Here is a 12,458-nt window from a genome sequence, read left to right as displayed (position 1 = left end):
GATCAAAAATCAGGAAAAATATGACAATAAGATCAAAAATCAGGAAAAATATGATAATAAGATCAAAAATCAAGAAAAATATGACAATAAGATCAAAAATCAGGAAAAATACGATAATAAGATAAAAAATCAGGAAATATATGACAAATGTTAGAAATATTGAAATTACATTAGAAATCAAATACAGGGTATCCGGGGCTAAAGTGCGCTAACTTCGGGGGGGTGATTCAACATGATAGTGCAAGTAAAAAAGATAATTTTTCGAAATTTCAACGTTTTAAGATAGTTTTCAGGTAAAAAAGTTGAATTGTCTGTATGGGAAAAAAGTTAGAATTTCTAAAAAGTTATTTATCTTTTTTACTTCTACCATCATGTATCTCCCAAAATTAGCGCACCTTACCTGCAGACACCTTATATAAGGGAGAAATTAACATCATAAAAATCAAAAATAATAAAGTCAAAAATCAGTGACATACACAAACTCAAAAACCAAATATAAACTTACTTTAATAATAATAAGCTTAGTAAAAATTTTACAAAATAATGACAACTTAACTAATTGTAACATCATTAGTTAGTTATGTAGACAGCAAAAAAAAACACAATGCACACTTTTGCAAAACATAAAAGATAATACATAATGTGATAAATATGTATTGAAATTGACAGAAAAAAGATTCAATTTTAATTACCATTTAATATCAAAAATTGAAATTGAAATTCCAATTTAAAGTATCATTAATACCTTGTAAAACAAAAAATTATCGCCAAAAACCTTTTAATAAAAACTGACTATGCAAAATGTAAAAATGAGAGTCAAATAGTTTTGGCAGTTTTCGCTGCATGTAATTTTAAAAAAAATCAGTCTACTATGAAAATGATACTGTCTAATTGAAAAGATACAATACCTTTTAGAAAAATACTTATTTTTAGCAATATATTTTTAAGATTTTTATCCATTTGATTTTGCACTAACTTTAAACTTCATCTGACAATGGAAGAATAAATACATGTATAATATTAGAATATATGTTGAGAGATTCATAAAATTTCGATAAACCTAAAATTCAGATAGAAGTATGTACGTGTTGAGAATTTGTAAAATCGCTAAGAATAATTAAATTTTTATAATTATGTATAACCATTAGTTTTATTGAAATCTAAACAAAATGGAATCTGACTTTTCCATAGACATCCAAATTAAAAGATTTGTCCTAACATGAAATCTGGGTATCACTTCGATGAGCTGGAGGCAAACCACGTGACCATATTTTTGGCACCACGAGGTTTCGAGAATGCTTAGATTAAACTATGACGTCAGTCGGACATTGACCACCGAAGAGCGCACACGGCACACATAACGAGAACCTGTGCAGAAAAGTAAGGCAAGGTTTGCAGCCCAGTCAAGAACAAGTCAGACTTTTCTGCAAGGGATCTGGATGTTCATTTTTGATTAAGGGAGGTAGGTAAATTATGACACATTTGTAAAAGTGTCTAACTAAATAGTGTTATAAAATATAACATTTTTGAAACAAGCCTGAACTTTTGTTTGCCCCGAAGCAGCCAGCAATTTGCTCGTCATTTAAAAAGGACTAGTAATTCGTAAGCAGATTTTATTTTCGACGACCATATGGTGAAATTACATTTTGAGTTGCCTGTATAGATTCATTTATTGACAAATATAAATCACAGAAAGTCAGGTCGCCTCCCATGCTCTGCACAAATTGGTTTGTTCCTCTTTCCCCGATTGACTGGACTAATAATTTGAATGTCTATGGTCTTTTCGATAGTTAATTATTGTATATTTCAAAGCTCCATAGCTTCTGATTGAATTTAAATTTTGAGCTGAAAATAGTTGCGTTGACCTAGAAATTTCAGACATAAAAAGATGTGCAAATTTCAAGGTGCCAGATCTTCGCTAATCGAGAATTTTTATTGAATCAAAATACATATAGAGTAATGAAAGAAAAATTCAAGTTAAGTCTGTTTATGAAGTTATTTCTAAATTGTGTACCATTGTAGCAACTTGGTGAATTATAAAATTCTACAACAAAAAAAAAACTAGATAAATATTTCACAATTATCTAGTTTTTTTTTATGTAGTGATATATAAAAATTCTAAATAATGTTACATTTAAGTGTAAAAATTTTGGCTTTTAAAATATGTATTATACATATCAGAAATTATAGGAAATAAACTGTTGTCTAAAGCGTGTCAATTCACACCTTCAATCTTTGTGTCCAAAATAAACCATTGCAAACCTAGATAATAGAAACAAGGGGAGATATGACATGGAAGCGTACCGACTGTCACAGAACTACGACCAAACTTCAAAGACTATCAAAATCAAAGACGGAGCGTCGTTGTGCGTACGCAAATGCAGTAGTGTGGATTAATGATCTTGGCGACACACGCAGTTCAATACATACTAGGGTTTGGTGCATGGCTCATCTCCATTGTTTCCATCATCATTGGTCGTCTTTATAGGTTTCTGAAGTCTGCAGATAGTAAAACTTTAAAAACACGTTTAGTGCGTGCAGCGCTATAAACATATGCGCTCACTTCATCAGATAGTCCGAGACTCTAGTAATCGTAACTTTATATACAGTGAAATTATGTCGTAAAAAATTTTGCGCCATGTTTGGCATTCTATCGTACAACGATACGACAGAACGAGATTCTCAAATCACTAGTTTTCTATTTGTTATAAAGAGATCATAAAAATAATATATAATATGAAAACAAAAAGGAAAGGAAAATATCCACAATGAGTATTGTTAATATGCAATAAGTATTCTAAAATTAGAATGGTTGTCTAGAAATAATAATAAATCTAGCAAAATGGTTTCGTACGCTTATAAAATAGTTATAAATAAATTAAACTGTAGGTAGGTACAGTCACTCGGTTTCATAAAAAGATGTGGCACGTTCAAGTTGATCCGACACACAAAATCTCGAAATAAACAAGCATGTCAAACACAGTCAAAGTAGGTCCGATTTTGCTTAGAAACAAAATCAGAAAGTACCTACTTACAAAGACAGACAAGTTATATGAATTAGAATATGTGTAGCCTACCTGGGTACCATTTGTGACAGGTAGAGAGAGCTATATATTGCAATCTGAAAGATTTTCAAAGATATTATTCAGTTATCTACTGTTAATATAACGTAAATCTCGGTGTTTAAAATTATGTGCAATCTTAACATACGGTCTAATCCATGAAAGATGTAATAAATTGCAATGAAAATACAGTGCATCTGCAATAAATTGCAATGAATATGCAGCGTATCTGCAACACATGCAATAAACTGCAGTGAACATACAGTGTATCTGTGATACATGCAATAAATTGCAATGAACACACAGTATCCTGCAATAAACTGCAATGAACACACATCCATGTATCCTGCAATGCATGCAATAAATTGCAATGAACATACAGTTTATCTGTTATTCATGCAATAAACTGCAATGAACATACATACATTGTATCTGCAATAAATTGCCATGAACATACAGTGTATCTGAGATACATGCAATAAACTGCAATGAACATACAGTGTCTCTGCAAAACATACAGTCGATTTATCAGAGTGTGCCGTGACTTAATCTTTGATTTATTAATTCAAGAAGTTGAAATTTGATATTAGTAAAATCATAACAATTATTACCATTTTGATGAATCATATAATCACCAAAAAAACTGTATAATTAGATGTTTGATTATATTTTGTGCAATTATTATGAATGCACCTGTACTTGGACAGTATATTTTGTAATTTAAATTACAATTTAAGAAATTCAAATGTGTTTAACGGAATTTAGTTGATGAACAAAGTTGTTAGGGAGTTTTGTTTGGAAGCATTTCGTCAGGTAATATCAAAAATTAAAAGGATGAACAACCATCAGTAGGTGGAATCACATACGTAATATCAAGAGTCCTTTATATTTTCTCTCTAAAAAGTCATATTCATTTGCAATCATTATTATGATTGTCGATAAATGTTACAAAAATTCTGGTAAATCAGAAATGAAGTCACGACACGCTCCTTCTATCTCAGTTACAAAGCGAGCTCACATTTCTATTCAAAGGAGATCCAGCAATCTATTGCAATAATTTACAGCAACTCAAATATTCTCTGGTTTCGTTAATTGTGTATAGCCGAGAGGAAAACGTGTTTTGTAGAATTTTTGTGGATTTCATTGATAACTTCCAAACCACTCGTCTACAATGGAAAATCGCATGAATTTAACTGAAAATGATTTGATACAAACTCAGTTGTCAACTCTATACTTCCAACATTATTGCACTATTGTAATTCAAGCATTGTATCGACGGATAACCGGATAAAATAAAACAGTGACAAAATAGAATGTGATTCATGTTAGATTTAAGTTAGGTTAGGTTCGTTATTAATTATTTTTAGTAAATATACAAATATACAGGACACATTTAATATGCACACTTTATTTTAAAAACACTAAGCATCGGTGTAATAACAACGAGAAGCAATTATTTCAGTTGGAAATGGAAAATAATGCATTTTAAAAGTTATTACTTTCAAAATAAGGATAATTTCACATATTTGCTTCTCACATTGTTTTGGCATAATAATAGGTTATTCTTTTGGCTACTTTTTATTTATATTTTTAATCAAACCTTAAATTTTATGTTCTTAGGTTCATAGTTTGGGTAAATTAAGAGAAGAAAAAAAAGTAACCTTAAAACTTTCACGTCAATAACAATGGCCGCCAAGTGAACAATCAATTTAAATTTTATCAAAATAACTAGTAGAATGCATTATTTTCCATTTCCGGTGACTGAAATAGTTGCATCACATTGTTATTAAATCAAAGTGTTTCTAAAAGAATTTGTTCGTATTAACCATATCCCGTGTATCTGTAATGTATTAAATAAAGATGAAATATGAATATATTCTTTTTTTTTGTCATGGAACCGTATCAATGAAACCTTTACAATGCGTCGGCGATCACGGGCATTCACCACACGTACAATTTTGATACTAAATTTATGACTGTATGCGATTATCGCAGGTTGTACTGCGTAGGATGCAGTCAGCGGAGAATAAATCAATGGCAAACGTATACCGGTACAATGACTCAGGAGCATCCATTATTTGTCTTTTTCAGCTTTTTCTTTCGAGCGTCGGCATATCCGAAACCCGCCAAACCTGTAATGATGCTTCTCGGACTTCCGAGGAATCCGGATCCCTTGCCAAAGAGTGCGTTCTTGGCGCTCGCCAGGAAGGAAGTGCCGGACGAGGAAGAGGCGAGGATCTTGCGCGCCTCGCAGGCCTCGAGGTGGTGCACGGAAGTGGGGGAGGTGAGCGTCTGGAACATCTGGCGCATCTGGGAGGGGGTAACCTGGTGCGCGGTGATCAGGTACTGGTAGATGCAGGTGTTGAATTTGCGCATTGTGTATGAGAAGCCGGGGTGGTCGCGCGGCTTTATGCCCGCCTTGTGGGAGCACATTCCTGAAAGAAAGAAGAAGACAGTTTTACATATTAAATATATTTTAAATATTAACGACTTTCAAACAAAAAATGTGACGCAGAAAAGACAGAAAAAGATTCAGTTGAATCTAGGAATTGTACCCAGGACCTCTTCCTTGCCGGGGAAGTGCTGTGACCACTGAGCTAATTTGAGAGCTACCAATATTATCTTCATTTTCTTATCGATCACTTTTGTTAAAGATTAAAGTTCATCTAAAGCTGTATAATTCGGTTGCAGTTTCGGATATAACAATACTTTTGAAGTAAACTTACCCGTGATGAACACATCTTCAAGATGAAACAGCGGTGTATTGAGCGCCGAGTTGTAGAGCTGTTGTGCGGCGCCGAGCGACATGACGTAGCCGGAACCCGAGAGGTAACGCGGGTACACTTTTCCACTGTACATGTAGGTGGGCGAATACCTAAAATAAAGTTTACAATATACGGACGAACGAAGAAAGCAGTGTAACGTGAATTTATGGAAACAATAGCTAATGGAAGAAGAAATCGGACACACTCAAGGAAGACATGGCACAATCAAATGAACTTGAATCTTGGCCATTTAAACAAAACTAACAATAGAACAAATGCGTAGAAATAAAAAGGTAAAAATAATGTCAATGTTCTGTTATATTTCCCTATATCGTCTTCTCTTACCATTTGCTGCGAATGTCCGAAATGGGCCTTGCGTCACAAATCAAGTCTCCCATAAGCAATTGTTCGCTTTTGGCCTTGCGATTGTAGAGAAGGGCAGATGGCGCAAACTTTTGGTTGCGTACAAACTCACGTGACTTATTCTGAAGGGCCTCAATCAGACGTGGAATGTTCACAAACATATCGTCGTCAGTTTTCATGACGTAGTGTACTGAAAAATTACACATGTGATTTAGTATTAAACAAAAAGATTCATAAAATCTGTACCTCGTAAAACATGTCTTTGAAAGACCGGCAATACGAAGATAGACTCAAGGAACTAAAATTACCGACATTAAAAGAAATAAGAGAAAGGGGTGACTTGATTGCGACTTTGAAAATCGTATCTGGACCTTATAGTTGCCCTGGCATCCAAGAAATCTTCATCACCAACACAAATTTTAATCTCCGTGGACACTCAATAAACCTTGCAAATAGAGTAGTGGAAGCATGGAACAAACTTCCACAACATGTCATCCATTCTACTAACATAGAGTAGTGGAAGCATGGAACCAACTTCCACGACAAATTAACAAAACACTTTCTGTATCCAATCCTAGGAAACACTTCCTTGCAAATAGAGAAGTGGAAACATGGAAAATAACTTCCACAACATACCCATATTGTCCATTGATGCTACAAAAATATAAATCAATTTAAAGTACGATTAGATGATCATTGGGGAGAAGAAAGGATTGACTGATTGTGATAAGCGCATTAGCCGAATACTGACTGCTAATTAAATAATAATAATAAAAACTTACCATTTTCCCCGCAGTGCGTAACTACCCACTTAAGCAACATGACAGATTTCAGGGTTAAATTATTGTACGAATCCACAAAACCTTCTTGGATAATGTCCCCGTACATGGAGGCTTCGTCATCTATCCTCGCCTGTAATTCGGTCTCATTATCGTTTGCCGACTGTCCCAAAAGAAACAGATATTTCGTCTTCACAAACTTGTGCCTTTCGCCATATTGTTTATTGTCGTCACCATCTTGTTTATCTCCACTCTTTTGTTTATCACCGCTGCTCTTTTGCTTATCTTTAGCATCGGCATTCTCATACTCTTTCGCCGAATAGCCGTGGAGATATTTCCCGTTTAAATCGTCATTCAAAAGCTCGCGGGTCGATTGCTCACCTCGCGCTTTAACGTCGTTATTCGTGACGATATTACCTTTGTTTTTGTTTTCATACGTAAGACTTATTTTATCACCTTTTAACGAGAGTTTCATTAAATTTTTCGCTTCGTCTAACGCTTTCAATTCGTCGTCTTGGAGTTTTATTCCTCTCGGCGGTATTCTCATGATGTTGGTCTCCTCAGTGAGGTAGTCGTACTCTTCGAAGGTGTTTTCTTCTACGTCGTTACCGTCGAAATTACCGAGGATGTTACCGTCTTCGTCTTCATCGTTGCCATCGCTGACGGTATCGTAGGCGGCCGGTTTACCTCCGTTATCGAAGCGTGGATCATCAGAGCCGATATCTTCATTGTTTGGATTCCTATTGACATATTTGTTTTCTTTGAGGGCGTCGTTTAAAGTTTCACGTTTTCTACGGCTGAAAAAGCCTCGTCGAGATTCAACATTGTTATCAAAACTTCCACCGAGATTCCTTGCTCCCACGGCACTATCCTTTAATTCAACGTCATTATCAAAATCACTGTTTTCTTTAATGTTATCTTCAGCCGCTTCTATCTTTCTACGATTGTAAACAATTTCATCGTAATTTGAATCGACAATCTTCAATTTATCTTGTATGTCATTTAACGCTACGCCATTAGTTATAATCCTATCTAAATCTGCTTCAGTATTATCAGTATTAATATCGCTAATAAAATTATAATTTACAACATCGTTTGAGAGTATCTCTTTTAAGGCTTCTGTTTTACTATCACGTTCGCTTCCGCCATTGACAGTTACGATGATATCATCGTCATTGGCCATCGTCACAACATCATCTTTAACACCGTTTCCGTCAACAACATAACTGCCATTCTTAACATCAAAATTTCTACTAACAATTAAACTCTCATTACGTCTGGCATCAAATTCACCCTCGTTTGGCACAAATTCCTCATCTGCGAGATCTTCGTAGTTTGTGACATCGCGTCGGGTTCTTTTTTCGATTGACGAGATATTATCGAGAGCGTAACCCATCTCGTTGAACATGTTCTCCGTCATGTTGATGTTGGCGAACTTCCTAGTGATGTTTGCAAACCGTTTTGTGAGGAATTCGTAGCTGGATTGATTTCCCCAGGTTTCCCGGATGGCAGCGCGTCTCTCAAAGTGACTCATGGACGAGCAGATGATGACGAGAAGGAAGATATCGGGTTCCTTGTCCCCCGGGGGGCCAGGCGTGGAATGTATCTGGTGCTGGGCCGATGTCGTGGCTAGGGCTGGACTGGCGGGCTTCTGACGACAGACATGTTTGGGCTGGTTGAGCAGAGTCACGTTATCGGGGAGGACGTAGGTTCGAGTATCGCGTGATGTGTTGTAGGACCATCCTGCTACCGAGCCTAAAAATAGAGAAAAACACTAAATACAAAAAAAACAAGGTCTCTTCAAATAGATTACGCTACATGATTTGTACAATAAAGGAGAAAATCTGTTTATTTATATGCATTTTAAAACATTGATGAATTTGTGGGTTAAAATTAGATAGGGTATCATTGGATAGAACAACACACAACTTCACCTATAATTTACATGGAGAAATAATAAAAATATATATTAACAATATAATAGAAGCTTTTGTGGTTTTGGTGAAGTGATTTTGTTTGATAGAATGAGTGCGTGCTTGTTTCTAAGAGAATAAGCAATGGTGGGAGGTCTTTTAAAAGCTCCTTTGGTATGTTCATGTCTCAGTTATATGGACGTAGCGACATTAGTCTAACTATGTACAAAACTGTTTTTGTCCCTCTAATCAACTATGCACTACGTAATTTGTATGTATGTTTCGATGACATGCGTAAGGTTCTGGATACAGTACAAAATCACCACCTCTAAAAGAATACAAAATATAATACAGTACCTTCTTATTAATGTAATAATTTCGGAATTCAAGCAAGCTCCATTGAAATACACATAGGACAGACTCAGCATGCTTTGGAATGTTTACATTTTTGTACGTTTTCATTTACGCAATCACTAAATAATATTTTGTTACTACCCGTCATCTACAGACACCACTATCCATAAAACTATTGTACAATGTAATCATTGAGTTATATAAATAGAGTCTACATTCCTCAAAATCAGTGTAAAATATTGTTCGGTACAGGAAGTAGGAAGGGGGGTGCGGCGGCTGTCGACGTCGCCCGAATCCTTCCGACAGCAAACAACGGAACAGAGTCACCGGTCACCGCCTGCCGCTTCACGTCCTGGAGCACTTGGATTACCGGCGCGGCAACTTCAATTGCCTCTTAAGTTTTTTAACATAAAAAAGCCAATTTACACAAATATGATTAGGGTAAAACCTTATTTACCGATGATTGGTTATAACATCGCTTTTTCCATCTTTGCCAGAATGATTTGTGCAGTATCTTAGCGTGTGTGTGGGCATTATGCAGTGATCTTTGGAGACACGTACCCGATGAGCACTTGTAACCGACTGTAACCCGTGTTACCTCAATGATGCCAATTGGCTCAACGTTGTCGATGTTTACTTCATAAACAATACCTCAATGAATGTAATACATAATGAAGTTGAGAACTACAATTCTTCAATGATTATATTGTGATATAATATAAACCATATATAATATAAACCTATAAACCACTCAAAATATCTCCTTTTTGCTGACGATATAAAACTTTTCAAAGCAATCAAAAGTTACATCGATTCCATTCTTCTGCAGAACGATCTTGATTCTCTTGTCAAATGGTCGGAACTGAACAACTTACCCTTCAGTATTCAGAAATGCAGTGTCGTTACATTTACAAGGTCCAAAGATACATTCCTGTTCCCCTACCACATTAATCTTTTGCACGCGGCCGTATCAACTGTTGTTACGGCAAAAAGTCTATACTCACACGCGGCCGTATCAACAGTTGATACGGAAACTTTGACGGCCGATATTCCAGCGCTCTTTCGTCATTAATGTATTTCTTGCTCGCTTGGACATTCGTAGAACTATCACGATGCTGACATCTACAAGTATTTCTCAAAAATAAAATTGTATTTCATAAAAAAAGATCCATAATCAAGTGCGCCTCTTCGCGCCTTTGAGTGCTTTAGTTCACAATTTTGTCAACGGATGGCGTTAGTACTAGTATGTTATCTGCGCTTGCGCGCGCCGAGTTGATCTGTGGAATCTGCGCCGATAACATTCTGTGTTCTGCTGTAATATTGAATTATTACGAAAAATTCAAATTAATTTGTTCACTTCAGAAATCATTTTTTTTTTGATTTCTTGTGTTTCGTCTAGCAAATTCAATTTTACTGTATCCACGAGTGACCATATTGTGCCGATTGCGCGTATTTTTTAACATTTTACTGTGTTACAAAACTGAGTTATTGACTTTACTATATACTTTATTAATTTAAATATATTTTGTTATATATATGTATTAGTTATATATTACTAAAGTGCGTGTTATTTTCGTGTTTTATATACTATTTCAAAATTTATTAGGAAACGTTCACAAGTTTTTAGTTTTTTAATTCATTTGATTTTTCGGATAAAAAATGGCCCATAGTTTGGAAGATGATGAAATTGAAAATATATTGAACGTTTTGGATTCTGATTATGAAATGTCCGAAGATGAATTTGAACCTTCGGAACTTTCAGATACAGAAACTCAAGCGAATGAGTCTGTAAGTGAAGAAGTGCTACACTCCTGGGTGTCTGGACCTCATATTCCAATAGTACACGAATTTGATGATTTTCAATCCGGCGTTTCTGTACAATTTAACGAAAATTCAACAGAAAGTGATTTTTTTGAACATTTTTTAAATCGCTCGATTATGAATGAAATTGTTCGAGAAACAAACGACTACCATACTTTTCTTCTCATTTCAAAGGAATTTGGTGCGAAGTCACGAATTCATAAGTGGAAGGACACAAGTATTGAAGAAATGTATCTATTTTTTGCAATAACCATGCTTATGACAAGAAACGAACATTTGACTATTGAAGAGTATTGGAGTACAAATATATTTCTAAGTTCCCCTATTTTTGGCCAGATCATGAGTAGAGACCGATATCAATTGTTGTTGCAAAATTTACATTTCTGTGACTCAAATTCGCTTCCTATAGATCGTCTTTATAAAATAAGGTTAGTTTTAAATCACACCCGAACACTATTTAAGGAGTCTGTGATACCTTATGAAGACCTATGTATAGATGAAAGTATCATTGTTTTCAAGGGTAGGCTAATTTTTAAGCAATATATTCCATCAAAACGACATCGCTTTGGAATCAAAATGTTTGTTTTGTGTGATGTGAAAACTGGATACATTCTAGATTTCATAATTTACTGCGGAGAAGGCACGGAAATTACAGATGAACAAAACTTGGGAATAACCGGCGCTGTTGTTACTACACTCCTAACTGATTATTTTGGCAAAGGGCACAATTTATGGTGTGACAATTGGTACTCAAGTCCAAATTTATTCAATTTTTTGCATTCGAAAAAAACAAATGCCTGTGGGACGGTAAAAAAGAACCGGAAGGAAATGCCAAAATTTATTAAACTGAAAAAAGGCGAATTTGAGTCAAAAAGCCGCGGTCCCCTTTTAGCATTAAAATGGTGTGATAAAAGGGATGTACATATGCTAACTACCTTGCACGATAACTCATTTAAGGAAACCAGTAAAATAAATCACCAAACTAAACAACCCATTCGCAAGCCTGCCTGTGTCATTGATTACAATAAATCTATGGGAGCTGTTGACAAAAGCGACATGATGCTGAGCAGTTTATCCTGTATGAGGAAGACCATAAAATGGTATAAAAAAGTATTTTTTCACATACTTGACCTATATTTATTGAATTCATTTATTTTGTACACCCAAGTGACAGGTATAAAAAAATCTCTAGCAGATTTTCAATTGGCGGTTATTATGCAACTAGTTGAGAAATATAAACCAGAGATTTCTCAAATACCAGAGCCTAATACATCAGCCCACCTCAACCCGTTTCGGGTTTTGCCTAAATATGCCGCTAAGCATATGGCCGAATTGATTCCATCAACTGGCAAAATAAAAAAACCGCGTAGACGATGTCGTGTATGCCGATTGAAAAATAAA

General features: G+C 35.2%; 1 protein-coding gene across 5 annotated transcripts in view; it reads right to left on the bottom strand.

Moving 5' to 3' along the window:
• Positions 1-3,577: 3,577 nt before the first annotated feature.
• Positions 3,578-12,458, bottom strand: part of LOC149410852 (uncharacterized) — a 42,832-nt gene continuing 33,951 nt past the window's right edge. For all 5 annotated transcript variants that reach the window (XM_089648272.1, XM_089648274.1, XM_089648275.1 and 2 more), the window contains exons 5-8: positions 6,973-8,724; positions 6,173-6,380; positions 5,789-5,937; positions 3,578-5,497 (exon numbers count right to left, since the gene is read on the bottom strand). In XM_089648272.1, the coding sequence (XP_089504398.1) occupies positions 5,124-5,497; positions 5,789-5,937; positions 6,173-6,380; positions 6,973-8,724 (2,483 nt within the window). In that variant the 3' untranslated portion in view covers positions 3,578-5,123. The remainder of the gene's footprint in view (positions 5,498-5,788; positions 5,938-6,172; positions 6,381-6,972; positions 8,725-12,458) is intronic.

The sequence above is a fragment of the Hesperophylax consimilis genome, chromosome 27, assembly GCF_061612785.1.
Source record: "Hesperophylax consimilis isolate HC1 chromosome 27, BYU_Hcon_1.0, whole genome shotgun sequence".
Classification (NCBI taxonomy): domain Eukaryota; kingdom Metazoa; phylum Arthropoda; class Insecta; order Trichoptera; family Limnephilidae; genus Hesperophylax; species Hesperophylax consimilis.
Note: the sequence above shows the minus strand (reverse complement) of the source record. Positions and strands in the feature narration are given on the sequence as shown.